General features: G+C 34.2%; 3 protein-coding genes across 8 annotated transcripts in view; 2 read left to right on the top strand and 1 right to left on the bottom strand.

Annotated features, from left to right (window-relative positions):
- Positions 1 to 14,219, top strand: part of LOC113636639 (trichohyalin-like) — a 501,252-nt gene that overhangs the window by 449,863 nt on the left and 37,170 nt on the right. The window lies entirely within an intron of this gene.
- LOC113636638 (WD repeat-containing protein 87-like) overlaps positions 1 to 14,219 on the bottom strand; it is an 873,260-nt gene that overhangs the window by 68,575 nt on the left and 790,466 nt on the right. The window lies entirely within an intron of this gene.
- The window catches only part of LOC113641540 (restin homolog), a 31,941-nt gene that overhangs the window by 11,347 nt on the left and 6,375 nt on the right, over positions 1 to 14,219 (top strand). For 2 of the 5 annotated variants that reach the window (XM_047809390.1, XM_047809389.1), the window contains exons 5-13: positions 7,933 to 7,961; positions 8,518 to 8,715; positions 8,805 to 8,989; positions 9,339 to 9,393; positions 9,557 to 11,100; positions 11,342 to 11,366; positions 12,002 to 12,196; positions 12,312 to 12,502; positions 12,849 to 12,875. In XM_047809390.1, the coding sequence (XP_047665346.1) occupies positions 7,933 to 7,961; positions 8,518 to 8,715; positions 8,805 to 8,989; positions 9,339 to 9,393; positions 9,557 to 11,100; positions 11,342 to 11,366; positions 12,002 to 12,196; positions 12,312 to 12,502; positions 12,849 to 12,875 (2,449 nt within the window). Of the gene's footprint in view, positions 1 to 5,888; positions 5,953 to 6,105; positions 6,145 to 6,473; positions 6,488 to 6,626; positions 6,659 to 6,936; positions 7,962 to 8,517; positions 8,716 to 8,804; positions 8,990 to 9,338; positions 9,394 to 9,556; positions 11,101 to 11,341; positions 11,367 to 12,001; positions 12,197 to 12,311; positions 12,503 to 12,848; positions 12,876 to 14,219 lie in introns of those variants that run through there. The other 3 variants (XM_047809391.1, XM_047809388.1, XM_047809392.1) reach the window with 3 other exon arrangements.

The following is a 14,219-nucleotide window of genomic DNA, read 5'->3' on the forward strand; positions in this document are numbered from 1 at the left end:
CACTACAGATCACAATGGAGCTTCCTGTCTGAGTTCATCTATCAACCTGTCCTTCACCATAGCAAACAAGAAGTGCATCAAAGCCGATCCTTGCTGTAGCCCCACCTCTATCTTGAACTCTTGAGATATAAACTACAGTTAGGTGTATAAAATGTTATAATGAGCAAGAGTTTAAAATACATCATTAATAACCAAAATACAATAGTAAATGTTTCTCCTTAATAAACTCATTACTCACTTCAGTTTTCATCTTAAATAATAATAAATAGTGATTTTGGATTTAGTCATAATAAGCACTGTTTCTGTAGCTGTTCTCTGGTTCTGACCACATTAATCATTCAGCTCACTCCTACCCAATTTATTAAAGAACTGGACAGAGCTTCACAATCACTGAGAAATAAAGACAAGGAAACCTCAGAACTGGAGAATCAACAGAAATCTGAGTTAGCAGAAAAAAACCAACAGCTTGAAGAGAAAGAGAGACTTCTAACTGAGAGAGAGACACAGCTAATGGAAAGAAACAAAGAGCTTCAGGAGAAGGACAAGACACTGGAAGAGAATGAGACACAGCTCAAACAGACAAGAGCTGAACTGGACAAAACAATTAAAGCGTTAGAAGACATGGAGGAGAAAAACACAAAACTAGAGAATCTGAACAAACTGCTGAAGGAGAAAGTCAGACCTCTGGAGGAGAAAACAAAGCAGCTGCAGGAACAGACAGATCCAGCATCATCAGCTTCCATCAGGAGAAGAAACAGCAAGGAAGATTTACCTCCAAGAAGTGAGTAATATATCAAATTAAGCAATTATAGAAAGTTCTCAGAATGTCATTGTTTCTAAATATTCAATTAATAAATAAATACATAAATATACTGTAATGATCCTTAATAGTGCAACTGTTCAGATATTATAAGAAAATGTCATTTAAACAGTGACAGGGGTTAGTTATAGTGTATAAGACATAACTTTATTATATCATCTGTCTAACTCTACCTTCTGAAGAATGTCTCTCATTCTGACTGGTTCTGATGTTTCCTAGTGAGTGAAGAGACTCAGGACTCAGCAGCACCAATCAGGAGAAGGAACAGTTTGGGGGGAGGACGTCCAAACTGTGAGTGATTAATTATTGTTGTATGTTTAATGTGAAACTCTACAGTAGTTTAAGGTAAAAGAGATGAATATAAAGAGAGGCAGCAGGCAGATTTAAATGTATAATTTGATTACAGTCACAACATCAACATTGTAAAGCTGATATAAAACATGGACATAAAAAATTCTGAAAAAATATCTAATAGGTAAAAATGAACAATGTTAAATATCTCAGGATTCTGAGCAGCGTGACAGAAAATCATGTGATATGGACGACATCAATCTTTCCTCCATCAATCACAGTGACACTAACATGATGAGGAATTTGAGTATGAGTTATATAAAGGCAGTCGGCCTCCATACTCCATAGAACAGCGTCATCACCACAATGCAGTAAGTGATTCTGTATTAAATGATTCATTCTTGTTCATTTCAGTGGGTGGAGAATCGTCTAGTCCACATTATCCTGCATCGGTTCCTGTAGCAGAACTGAGGCTGGTGCTGCTGGGGAGGACGGGGTCTGGGAAGAGTGTAACAGGAAACACCATCCTGGGCAGAGAGGAGAGGAACCAGGCTGCTACGTCTACAGCTACATCTACAGCCACCCAGCAGAGTGAGAGCACACAGGGGGAGGTGGCTGGGAGGAAGGTGACTGTGGTGGACACACCTGACTGGTTCTCTCCTGAACTGTCTCTGGAGAAGCTGAGACAGGACGTGGGACTCTGTGTCTGTCTGTCTGCTCCAGGACCCCACGCCTTCCTCCTGGTCATACCTCTAAAGCAGCCTACAGGAGAGGAGAGAGGGATGCTGGAGAAAATGGAGGAGATCTTTGGAGAGACCTGCTGGAGAAACACAATGATCATATTCAGTGTTACTGATGAATGTGAGAAGAAGAACATTGAGGACTTTATCCAATCAGGAGACCAGGAGGTCCAGAGACTGTAGAGAAATGTGGGAACAGGTTTCATCACTGTCTCAAACATTAATGAGAGTGGAGATGGTTCTCAGGTCTCAGAGCTGTTGGAGAAGATAGAGAGATGGTGGAAGGAAGCAGAGAGAAATTCTACAGCAGTGACATCTATCTGGGAGATAGAATCTCTCATTACAGCAATGAAGATCATCCTGCCTGAATTTTAGTCTTAAAAACAAAGATGCCAGGAAGATTTCAGCAGACAGATGGAGGAGAAGTACAGAGAGATGGAGACTCTTCAACAGAAACTTTTTGTGGTCACAGAAAATCTCAGTCTGTGGAAACAAGTATACATTTCAGCTGTGGCTGGAGTTAACAAAGCAGAACAGGAATAATTTAGTGAACACGATAAAGAATGTGTTGCCTAACAGACTGAGAGAGTCGAGGAGGACATAAACACTTTACTTGAAAGCTGAAGGTACATTTATGGGTTTTGATGATACACTGGTTTGACACCTTCAGGACAAAACCTGTGGAAAATATATTTCATTGTTTATGTACATTGTTTTATTCACCTTTAAACAACACTATTAACCATTTATATACCACACTGCTGCTCAATGAGGTTCGTATTTGTACATTAATTGAAGGAGTTCAGAAAGATCAGAGCTCACGACAGTTACTGTATAATCAGTGTAACAAATACAGTGCAAAACCCTTTAAACCTCATGAAGATCATCCTGCCTGAACTCCAGAGAAAACATGTTGTCCTCAAAAACAAAGGGTTCAGGCAGACAGATAGAGGAGAAGAACAGAGAAACTTTCAGAGCTCAGAGAACATCTCAGACTGAGTGACTATTTTGCTGCTTTAGTGGAAAAATCACACATCGTGACAGAATTCTTTTATTGTGACTTGAAATCAGCGGTCCTTATATTTATAATGTGAAAATCAACTAGAGGACAATTTTGTGCAATTGTAAACAAAGACAAGTCTTAATAAAGGTCTGGCATTGTGAGACATTTTCTCTTGACATGTCAGAGTGTGTGCTGCTATGATGTTCATCTAAAACTTCAACCAACCACAACAGGAGGGGTTTCAGATTATACGCACATGTGACATTAAACTGGTACTGAAATAGCAGAACTCCAGTTCAGACGCTTTCTCTGTGATGTGACTTGCTTTATTTTCTATTTAGCATCATCAAGACAGAGAAAAGAGACTGATTGAAGGAATCACATATCTATAGATGTTATTATTCCTGTTATAACTGATAACTCAGATGTTCCACATATTTACATGTTAAACTAAATGGGAAAAGTAACGTGTCTTATTTAATAAACTCTAGAATGTTTGTAGTAAGTAAATAATCTATTTCCATGTTGGAACAGTAACCTATCATTAATCATCTTCCTCTAACTGAACACCTCCAAGTGTTTTATTCTGTAATGGTGTTAGTTAGGGGGGAGTCTATAATGATAGAAACACAGGAACTGAAACCATGTAGTGACACTTTTCCAGTGTTTAATAATGTTTTAGTGTCACTGTTACTTCAACTAAGCTCTTTTCTCTCCTTGTGTCTTGGTTCTGCTTCTTAATTCATGCCTCATTTCTGTAACAGAAACACAAACAGCTGAATGAGTGACACATTTCTACATAATCTGGGTGTGTAATAAAATTGAATGTATATTTACTGAAATGTTTATGGAATGTTTTGCATGTAGAAATGTACAATAACTATAATAAAGAGGTCAACAACAGGATCTTGTTTTTTTTTTTTTTTTTTTTTTTTATCTTTTCCAGTTTTATGTGTCTAATTAATTCAGGTATGATCAGATAAACACTGCAATTTAAGGAGAAAGAATATTCTTAACAGGAACCTACAATCTACTAGGATTAAATCCTGACAGACTGACTGATGAAATATGTGTGTAAAATGTTATTGTGGGTCTTAATGTGTTAAATTGTTCACTTTGGAAATGTGAGTCTGTTGAATCCACTTCAACTCAGAGACACAGCAGCTCCGACACATTTCCACTGGAATCCCACACAGACCTGCAGCAGTGATGTACAGGAGATCTGGACTAACTGCACCAACACACACCAACACATTAACACTGCATTAACACACAGTAACACAATAACACACAAACACTGCACTAACACACATTAACACATAGTAACAGACATTTTAAAATAGAAATATTAATTAGGGAAGAATCAATATCACACAAACACACTCACAGTTATTTTAAACAAATTAAAATCTCTAACATGAGCTGTGTTTTCTGTACAACATTTTATCACATGATTTAAACTCACATGTACAGAAACACACAAGCTGAATCCCATAAAGAAAATAATGTAAAGCCAATATGTCACCTGGCACCCTCTAGTGGCAATTTACAGCTCCAGTCACTTTTATGAGCTCAGTTCATCTTAATATCTCCTCCATATTTTCCCTACAATAAATGTGTTTTATAAGATTTATATGGTGATAATTAACAGGACAGTGTTGATGAGGTTGACTAAGGCAGCTAACAGTAACTCAGATTCATACTAATTTATTGTGTGTATGATTTTAGATAACACTAGCAGTAGCTTGTTAAGGTTAACCAGTCACTAGTTTTTAAATGAACTGCACCGACAGAATGAGTGGAGAATAAGAGCGAACTTCTTCATTCAGATGAGTAACATACTGCAGCTCAAATCAGTGATTCATGAGTCAAAGCTCTAAACTTTTTCCTAACAATGATAAGATTAATATTCCTGTGAAAATTATAACAGTACAGTTTAACATGTTACATTTTTATTACTAACACTGAGGTAACTGATGCAGTGTTTTTAGCTTCCCTGTGATTGGGTCTGGGTTTTAATACATGACGACACCTCAGTTTTCTGACATAATGATTCACTATCTGTTGTTATATTTTATTAAAATAGTTAAAATTGTAGCTGAACATCTTTGAAAGCACAGAGTGAAGATTGTTTATCAGCTGTTCTGACTGTAAGTCATAAGTTTTTCTCATTGTATTTTATCTAACATTACATTTCTCTCTGTTGTTTTACATGATACTTCTCACAGGGGTAAGTAAATAACCCGACTTCACACTAATAGTAAAAGCTGATATTTTATAAACTTATCACATATATTGTAACCTCACTGCAGTGTAATAATGTACAGAGACGTTTACTGTGTCGAGTAAAAGACACAACAAACACACAGCATATAACACACACCACTGACAGACTCCATCAGAATGTCTCTCCTACACTTTATTTTCTCCTGCACTAATAAGGAGCTACACCTCAGTATGGGAGAAGATCTAAATGGACTGACTCATTAATGTTCTCCATATACTATGTTCTATAGTTACATGTGCTGATATCAGAACAATTTTATATTTGTCTTGAAGCAGTTGTATAAATACACCTACATTAATAATTTGTTTCTGGCTGCATGATTTTTCCCTCCACAGTTATGTTTCTGTACCTGATGAATCTGTCCAATGTGAGCAGATGATGATGATCACAGTTAAAACAGGTAAAAATTAACTGAAAGAAAATCGAAGTGAGAAGAGAATTAGACACAAATGTCCAACATAATGTCCTTTACTCCTTTACTACAACAGAAAAAAACAAGAAGAAGAAGCTATTGTTTAGTTTATTTCAGAGTTCAGAGCATCAGAAGTGAGTTTAAATACATAATACCAGAGTCCAGTGTCCTTAAGAATATGGACCTCACACCAAGTTTTTCAATGTATTAGCTACAGTTAACACAGGGAAACATATAGAAGGGTTAGCACATAAACTGTAAATAAAGATTTTACTAAAGTAAATATGAAGTCTAGAGAGGAAATAAAACAGGAAGTGGGAAGGGTGCCAGCAAGCGAAGGTGAAAGTGAAACAGTTCAGCTTGTTGTGTGCGAGTTCTTCTAAAGCAGCAGATAAGGAAGTGAGTAAAGAGCTGTTAAATAATATATTTAAATATACTATGATATTGGGTTTGATTACCTACATGACATAGAAATAGAAAGACGATGGCGCTGAATCTCTCTCTCTCTCTCTCTCTCTCTCTCTCTCTCTCTCTCTCTCTCTCCCCTTTTAGTCTGAACCTACAGAAAGATAAAGATGGCAACTGAGAGAGGTATACAAAGGCTTTAAAGACTGTCATTTCTGAACATGAAACAGTAGTAAAATTTGTATATTAAATATTTTGTTTTATATTGTTTAATGTTTTGGGATATGACCATTCAGTCAGAAGATTTTATCAGTCATCACAAACCATGAGTTAACTGTTAACAGAGTCTGATAAAGTTCTGTTTCTTTTTCACAAAGCAGCATTTTAGATTTATTCTAACATTCAGTGTTTTCCTTTTTTTAAACTGATGTATTTGCACCATCTACAAACCTAACAAAGGTGTTTTCTTCATGATGTCATCTTAATATCATGTTTCTTTCTGATGTTTTAAACAGGTCGTTTCTCATGGGTAGGTTTATACTATAAACTTTCTTAATTTGTTTATTGATGGTAATCATAGATTATTATTTGCTTATTAGATTAAAGTTTATTAGAGAGCAACAGAAAATTTACTGGAAAAATTTACATTATATTATTCACTTTCACAGAAGAGTTTGTTTGGAGAAAATAAAGAGCCCTGTGAGTATTAGACAGACTAGCAGATATAAACACTTTATAGAGCTCTATAAATCTATAGACATGTTGTAAGTCTATAAAGTCTACAGATGATTTATTTATTTATTTATATTTAATGAACATTTTTTCCTTGTTACAATATGAATATACATTTTAAACCTATAATGTAAATAGATTTTGGAGTCCTGTTTGTGCACAGGCTGATTGTTTATTAGTTATTATTGTTTAAACATTCTAATGGTGTTTATCTGTTCCCTTCTTTTGTTCTGCACATTATTACAGGGGTAAGTAAATGACATTTTTTTATTTTACATACTATTCAAACATTAATATGAACAAACTCATTTTAACTCCAAATTGATTTTTAGAAAATGTTATATATCCTATAAACAGTGAGGCTTATACATATTTAACTGAGCATTTCACTTAAAGGCCTTGCCTAATTATTCTAACCAGTGAAAACCAGGTAATCAAATATTATTATTTTTTTTTCAAAGCTATTCTCCTGTTACATGCCAACAGGGTATGAGTTTGCATCCCAGCAAGTCATCTATGTATCATCATGAAACTTGATGTGTGTCTTCAGACCAGGCCATGAATGTAGAAAAAATAACAAAAACTGCGCCATCTTGTGGTTTTCCTCATATCGTTTACAGTTCAGTTCTTTTTCCCCCAATAATTTTCTGGAGTATTCTAAAGTAAAAGCCATTTGGATGAACACAAAAGCTGTTTTATTTTTCTAATTCTCCTAAATTTTTAATGTTATGTTGTTTTATTAATTAATTATATTTTTTGTCTCTCAAATGCTGATTGAACCCAAGGTTTCAAAAAATAGAGTATTTCTAATATAAATATACAAACTCTAATTAACAAGGTGGGGTAAAGCATATCAAGGCAATCAGGATTTACACAATAATAAATATCCTCAAGGCACTGCAATAAATATAAATGTCCTTTTGTAGAGGAAAAGCATGAACTAACCCAGAATAAGAGAGTGCGACCTCTGCTGATGGGAAGAGGAAACATCCACTTATTCACAGAGCTATTACACTTAGGGATTATTTCTGTTTATGTGATGTCCTTTTTGTTCACAAGTCCAGATGAATTTGATTGATGACATAAGCCACTTATTCTGATTTTCTAGTTTTAGACAAACTCAATTATAATCTAACTATATTCTTAGATGAAGAAACACTGTTACAGCCTGTTATAGACTTTATTTAATTGAGATTATCTTGGACAGTGTGAAAACCACAGGGTGTGTAATTTGTTCCCACAGGGTGCATCTGCATTAAGGACTAAGTCAAGTGAGTATAAGAAAATCCCGAATATTCAGTGAGAACAGACACAACAATGATCCTTTGAACTGTTCTTTGGCCAAAAAAAAAACAAAAAAATCATGTGCAATTTTCTTTGCTGGAAAGGTTTATACTTAATTAGATTAGCCTGAATTTTATTTGCATATGTTGTTAGCACAACATCTTTCTTTTACTCCTACTCGGTCAGCAAAAAAATCCTCTCCAACTTTTCCTTTTAATATGAACATTTATACATAACGTTCCTATTTGGAAGCTTCTTGACTGAGCATTTTAATAAACATCTTGGATCGTGGACCAGTGAACATTATTTAAATGTAGGAATTCATAAAAACTGTAGTTTTTATAGTATATAAAAATAATTGTCCGTGACCCGAGCTAGTTCGGATAATGCGGTAGAAAATGAGTGAGTGAGTGAGTGAGTGAGTGAGTAAAAATAATTGTGGTATAAATATAATCTTTAATCTTTTGAATATAATCTTTAATCTTTTAAATATTACTTTAATAAGTAATAAAAAATAAATATTTTTTTAATGTTTGTTCACAGATTTAAAGTTTAAGCTGATTTTATCTGGAAAAACACTGAATTCCCACAAGGACTTCATAACTCGTCTTAACCAAAGAGTTCACCTGAAGGAGGTGAATACAGAGGATGAGTGTGATTTCATTCTGGGTTTCTGTCCGATTGTGTCAGGAGCTAGAACTGACATTGAAGTAGCAAAGAAACGTCTACACAATTTTTCAGGTACTCAGAAAATGTTTTCTAAAATAATGCATTATGTTTGCCGAATTACTTTTGCATATAGTGAACAAGTTGTGTGGATTTTTTTACAGACACCAAACCTGTAGTCCTGGTGGTGCTCCATCACACTTTTAATACAGAGTGTGTTGTTCCAGACAGCATCAAATGTGTAAACAGAAAGAATATGATCGCAGTCGACTGTCTGTTCTATGAAGATACAGGATTACTGCAGTGTCTGAAGAATAATGACTCACTGGACAAAACTTCACAATATCTGGTATTTTTTATTTAATTTAAGCTTGGTAAAAAAAAAATACTGAGTAGATAAATACTTACATAGGATTTTAAAATCGGGACTTACATAAGATTTTAATAAAAATAAATAAATAAATAAATAAATAAATAAATAAATAAATAAGTAAAAATAATAATAATAATAATAATAATAATAATAATAATAATAATAATAATAATAATAATAATAATAATAATAATAATAATAATGTATTGTTTCCTTACATACACAAGAGCACGTTATTAATCTGTCAGCAGAGCTGCTCTAAAGTGTGTATAATTTACCAACATATAAAATTATTTGTAAATGAACGTCTTCTGCTTTTTAACAGAAGGAATATATAAACTGTAAAAACATGGAAAGGCAAAAGGAAGGTGAAAGGTCAGGTGAGTGTGACAGATTCTTTTTTTTTTGCTTAAGATAGTAATGTAAAAAAAATAATTAATCAGTCAATGTGTGTGTGTGTGTGTGTGTGTGTGTGTGTGTGTGTGTGTGTGTGTGTGTGTGTGTGTGTGTGTATGTGTGTGTGTGTGCGTGTGTTTTGCATAGGACCCAGAAACAGTACAAGTTGCATTGAAAAGGAAGTTACAGGACTTGAAGGTACAAATATGAAACCAGATCAAACAACTAATGATTCAGAGGAAAGCGAAAATTCTCAACCTGAGAGAAACCAACAACTGAACCCAGAACACATCGACACTGACAATGTGGAGGGCATGGAGCAAAGAAATGAGAGTCAGGAAAAAATAATGAGACAGAATTTAAAGACAAATAAAGAACCTCTGACAGAAAATACACAAACACTTCAGGAGAAGGACAAGATACTGGAAGAGAAGGAGAAACAGCTCAAACAGACAAGAGCTGAACTGGACAAAACAATTAAGGCGTTAGAAGACAGTCAGAGACACGTGGAGGGGAAATACACACAACTAGAGAATCTGAACAAACTGCTGAAGGAGAAAGAAACACAGCTGAAGAACACAGATAAAGAGCTGGAGACCAGTACAAATAAACTGGACACACTGGGACAGGAGCTGCAGGACAAGCAGAGACAACTACAGGACATGATGATTGTAGTGGAGCAACAGAAATCTGAGTTAGCAGAAAAAAAACAACAGCTTGAAAACAAAGAGAGTCTTCTAACAGAAAATACACAAACACTTCAGAAGAAGGACAAGACACTGGAAGAGAAGGAGAAACAGCTCAGTGAAGTAAGAGAAGAATTGAGAAAATCAAGTATGACGTTAGAAAAGAATCAGACACAATTGAAGGACAAAGAGAAACAACTGGAGAGTGTGGTGAAAGAACAGGAAACCAGTACAAATAAACTCACAGAAAGAGATGAACAACTTCAGGAGAAAAATAGACTTCTGACCGAAAATACACAAACACTTCAGGAGAAAGACAAGACACTGGAAGAGAAGGAGAAACAGCTCAAACAGACAAGAGCTGAACTGGACAAAACAATGAAGGCGTTAGAAGACAGTCAGCGAGACGTGGAGGGGAAATACACACAACTAGAGAATCTGAACAAACTGCTGAAGGAGAAAGAAACACAGCTGAAGAACTCAAGTATCAAGCTGGAAACCAGTACAATTAAAGTGGACACGCTGGGACAGGAGCTGCAGGACAAAGAGAAACAATTGGTGAGTGTGAAGGAAGAACTAGAAACCAGTACAAATAAACTCACAGAAAGAGATGAACAATTTCAGGAGAAAAACAGACTTCTGACAGAAAATACACAAACACTTCAGAAGAAGGACAAGACACTGGAAGAGAAGGAGAAACAGCTCAGTGAAGTAAGAGAAGAATTGAGAAAATCAAATATGATGATAGAAAAGTATCAGACACAATTGAAGGACAAAGACAGACAACTGGTGAGTGTGGGGAAAGAACTGGAAACCAGTACAAATAAACTGTACACACTGGAACAGGAGCTACAGGACATGATCACTGTAGTGAAGCAACAGAAATCTGAGTTAGCAGAAAAAAAACAACAGCTTGAAGAGAAAGACAGACTTCTGGCTGAAATTAGACAAAAACTGGAGATGAAGGATGAGACCCTGGAACACAAGGGCACACATTTTTTTCAGGTAAAAGATGAACTGGGGAAAAAAAAAACAGAAGTTAAAAGAAAAATAGAGAAAGAGAAACAGTAACAGCTAAAAATGTGTGTCTAAAAACTATTGATTTTTATGGTCATTGTGCATGAACTTGTGCAGAATGTACAACTGTTAGCTTTGATAAGAATTTTGCTTCTCTACTTTAGTCGAAAATAATCGGATTTGAATGACTTTCTTGACGTCTATTTCTTATGCTATTATTTCTTTCTAGTCTCATTCACAGCTAAAGAAAAAAGGTACGATTATCATTTTTTTTGCACTGAAACACAGTAAAGAGATAAATTGTATGTCAATCTGGATTTGACAAATGTTGTATATATTTTCATTTTTGTATATATTCTAAGTCACTGTCAAATATTGATTAAAGGTATATTTTCGAGGATGTTGTTAACATCTAAAATCACCTAATATTCTAATTTTACGTATCTATTAAATCACATTTTGCATGTTCTGAGATGTATCAGGATGATGTAGTTTGTCTATCTTTGATTGATTGTAAATCGGGCTACTACTGATCATGTTATTTACCAGATTTCCTCAACACTTCCTGAAATTGCTCACCACACTACAGGTACATTCATCTTAACCATTCCAGCTTAAAGCTGTAAGCACAAACACACCATGTTGCTGCACTTAACTATAACATGGTGATTGAGAACAAAAGCTCCGTCTTTATTTTTTGTAAGCCTAATAATGAAATAGTGAAATGAGTTTTCACTTATGTTTCAGTTTTTTCATTTTTCTCCTGATAAGTGCCATTTTAAATAAAATAAATTTTAGAAACAGAGTCAAAGAACAGAGTACAAATATACACAAACATTCAGTATGTGTTGCTTTATTTAATCTATTGTTTTGTGCTTCTCTAAAACAGTTAAATGCTATGAAGTCATTCCTGCAAAGTTACAAGCACCTTGTGAACAGTTCACAAAAGAACTTAAAAAAATAAGAAAATCTATGGAGATGTCTACAGAGGAGAAGTGTAAAGCAATTCTATATTATGTTCCATATGTTTCACGAGCTGGAACTGATATCGAGTCTGCACTGCAAAAACTTAACAGCTTTGGAGGTTTGTTACAAATATATATATATATATATATATATATATATATATATATATATATATATATATATATATATATATACAAAAAGAAAGACTATATTCTTTAAAAAAATGTTTACAGACAAATACATCGCACTAGTGGTGCTCCATCACACATCTGATCGAGAGCTCATTACACCAGACAGCAGCAGAACTGTGACCAGAGAAAAGACCTTCGTTGTTGACTGTCTGTTCAGTGAGGATGAGGGACTGCTCTCGTGCCCCATGAATGACGAAGCAATAAAAAAGGTTGCAGAGTGGCTTAGGTTTGTGGTATGTATCCTGATGTACAGTGGGTTTTCTGTCTCTTTGCCCTGCGTTAATGTAAAGACATTAGAACCTAAGAAACAACAACAGAAGGTAGAGAATTGTTTAAAAATATATCATTTTCATTATGCAAAAATGTTCATATTTCCATTAAAACAGTGTTCTTTGATCCAATCAAGAAGACTTGTATTTTAATAGTTTATTACTGAGTTTTATATAAATAGTAAACTCTGTGGGCAGTAAGAGACTGTTTATTGTTCAGTGAGCTTATCAATAATCCTTATAGAGTTCCTACTGTAAGTGCACTATGCTTTATATGCCTCATTAACATGCATCATATTCCACTCCACAGAAAAACGACAAACAGGAGCCTAAGAAAGTAAGTCATACAACTTTAAAAAATAAATAAATAAAATAATAATAATAATAATAATAATAATAATAATAATAATAATAATAATAATAATAATATAATGTTGCTGTCATATCAATTCAATACGTCATTGCCTAATCCCAAACCCAAAAATTTCTCACCTAACATATTCAGCAATATGTTTAAACAGAAATCAATTCTAAATTATTTCAGTTAATTAATTTGCATATTTGCCAGTTAGGTACGTAAATAATCACTCTCTAAAGCAAAACAAAGTAGTTACTTTAAGTTACTTGTTTATTAATGCCACAGTAGCTATTTCATTCAACTTGGCTAGTATCTTACAAGAATATAACTATTATAAAATGCAAGCCAGTATCCAAATTAATTAGTAAGTGTGACTCTACAAACCCCACAGATTCTTGCCAATGGTGTTAGTGGGAGGACAAACTATAGTGTGGACATGACATTGACATATTGAGACAGAATAAGAGAGCCTCATGTACCACCAACAATCCACATGTATTGATCTTGTACTGCTGTAAAATGACAACTTTTTAACAGAAGAATTTTCTATCACAGAAGATTCCTATACATTATTGATTCTGTAGTAACAGACAATATATATATATATATATATATATATATATATATATATATATATATATATATATATATATATATATATATATATATATATATATATACACACCATTGGCAAGAATCTGTGGGGTTTGTAGAGTCACACTTACTAATTAATTTGGATACTGGCTTGCACTTTATAATAGTTATATTCATGTAAGATACTAGCCAAGTTGAATATTCAGTTTGTAATGTATGCACTTTACAGTTTTAAGGAAATAAATGGTTAAAATGTTCACATAATAATTAGGATAAAACAGCAATATATTTTTGTTAATTTTTTGTTATTAGTTAAAGCCATAGAAAGGTGAAAGGGAACATACAATTTTGTTTCACTGGGGAATTATTTGATTTTTGCTATCACTTCCGGGGGGCCGCACGAGGTATGCGCTGGTAATGTCAGTACAAGTTACTCTTGAAAGAAGTACTAAGAAATTCATATATTATTGTTCTTTGTTTAAAGAAGAAGAATCTGTTAACCCTCAAGTTTATTCCTCTTGAGTTAGAGAGGCCAATGACGTATGTGTTTGTTGTTAATTGCTTTATGTAATTAGCCAATTTAAGTGTATTTTCTCACTTGTTGAATGTGCACTTTATTTAAGTTATGTACTGTATGTCCTTCCATAGTTCTGACGGCATTTTTGTCATTATTGGAGCATAAGGCTACAAGACATGAAGACTTGTCCAAAATAAATGTCTGTTGAAACC

The sequence above is a fragment of the Tachysurus fulvidraco genome, chromosome 26 (assembly GCF_022655615.1).
Source record: "Tachysurus fulvidraco isolate hzauxx_2018 chromosome 26, HZAU_PFXX_2.0, whole genome shotgun sequence".
In the NCBI taxonomy this organism is placed as follows: Eukaryota; Metazoa; Chordata; class Actinopteri; order Siluriformes; family Bagridae; genus Tachysurus; species Tachysurus fulvidraco.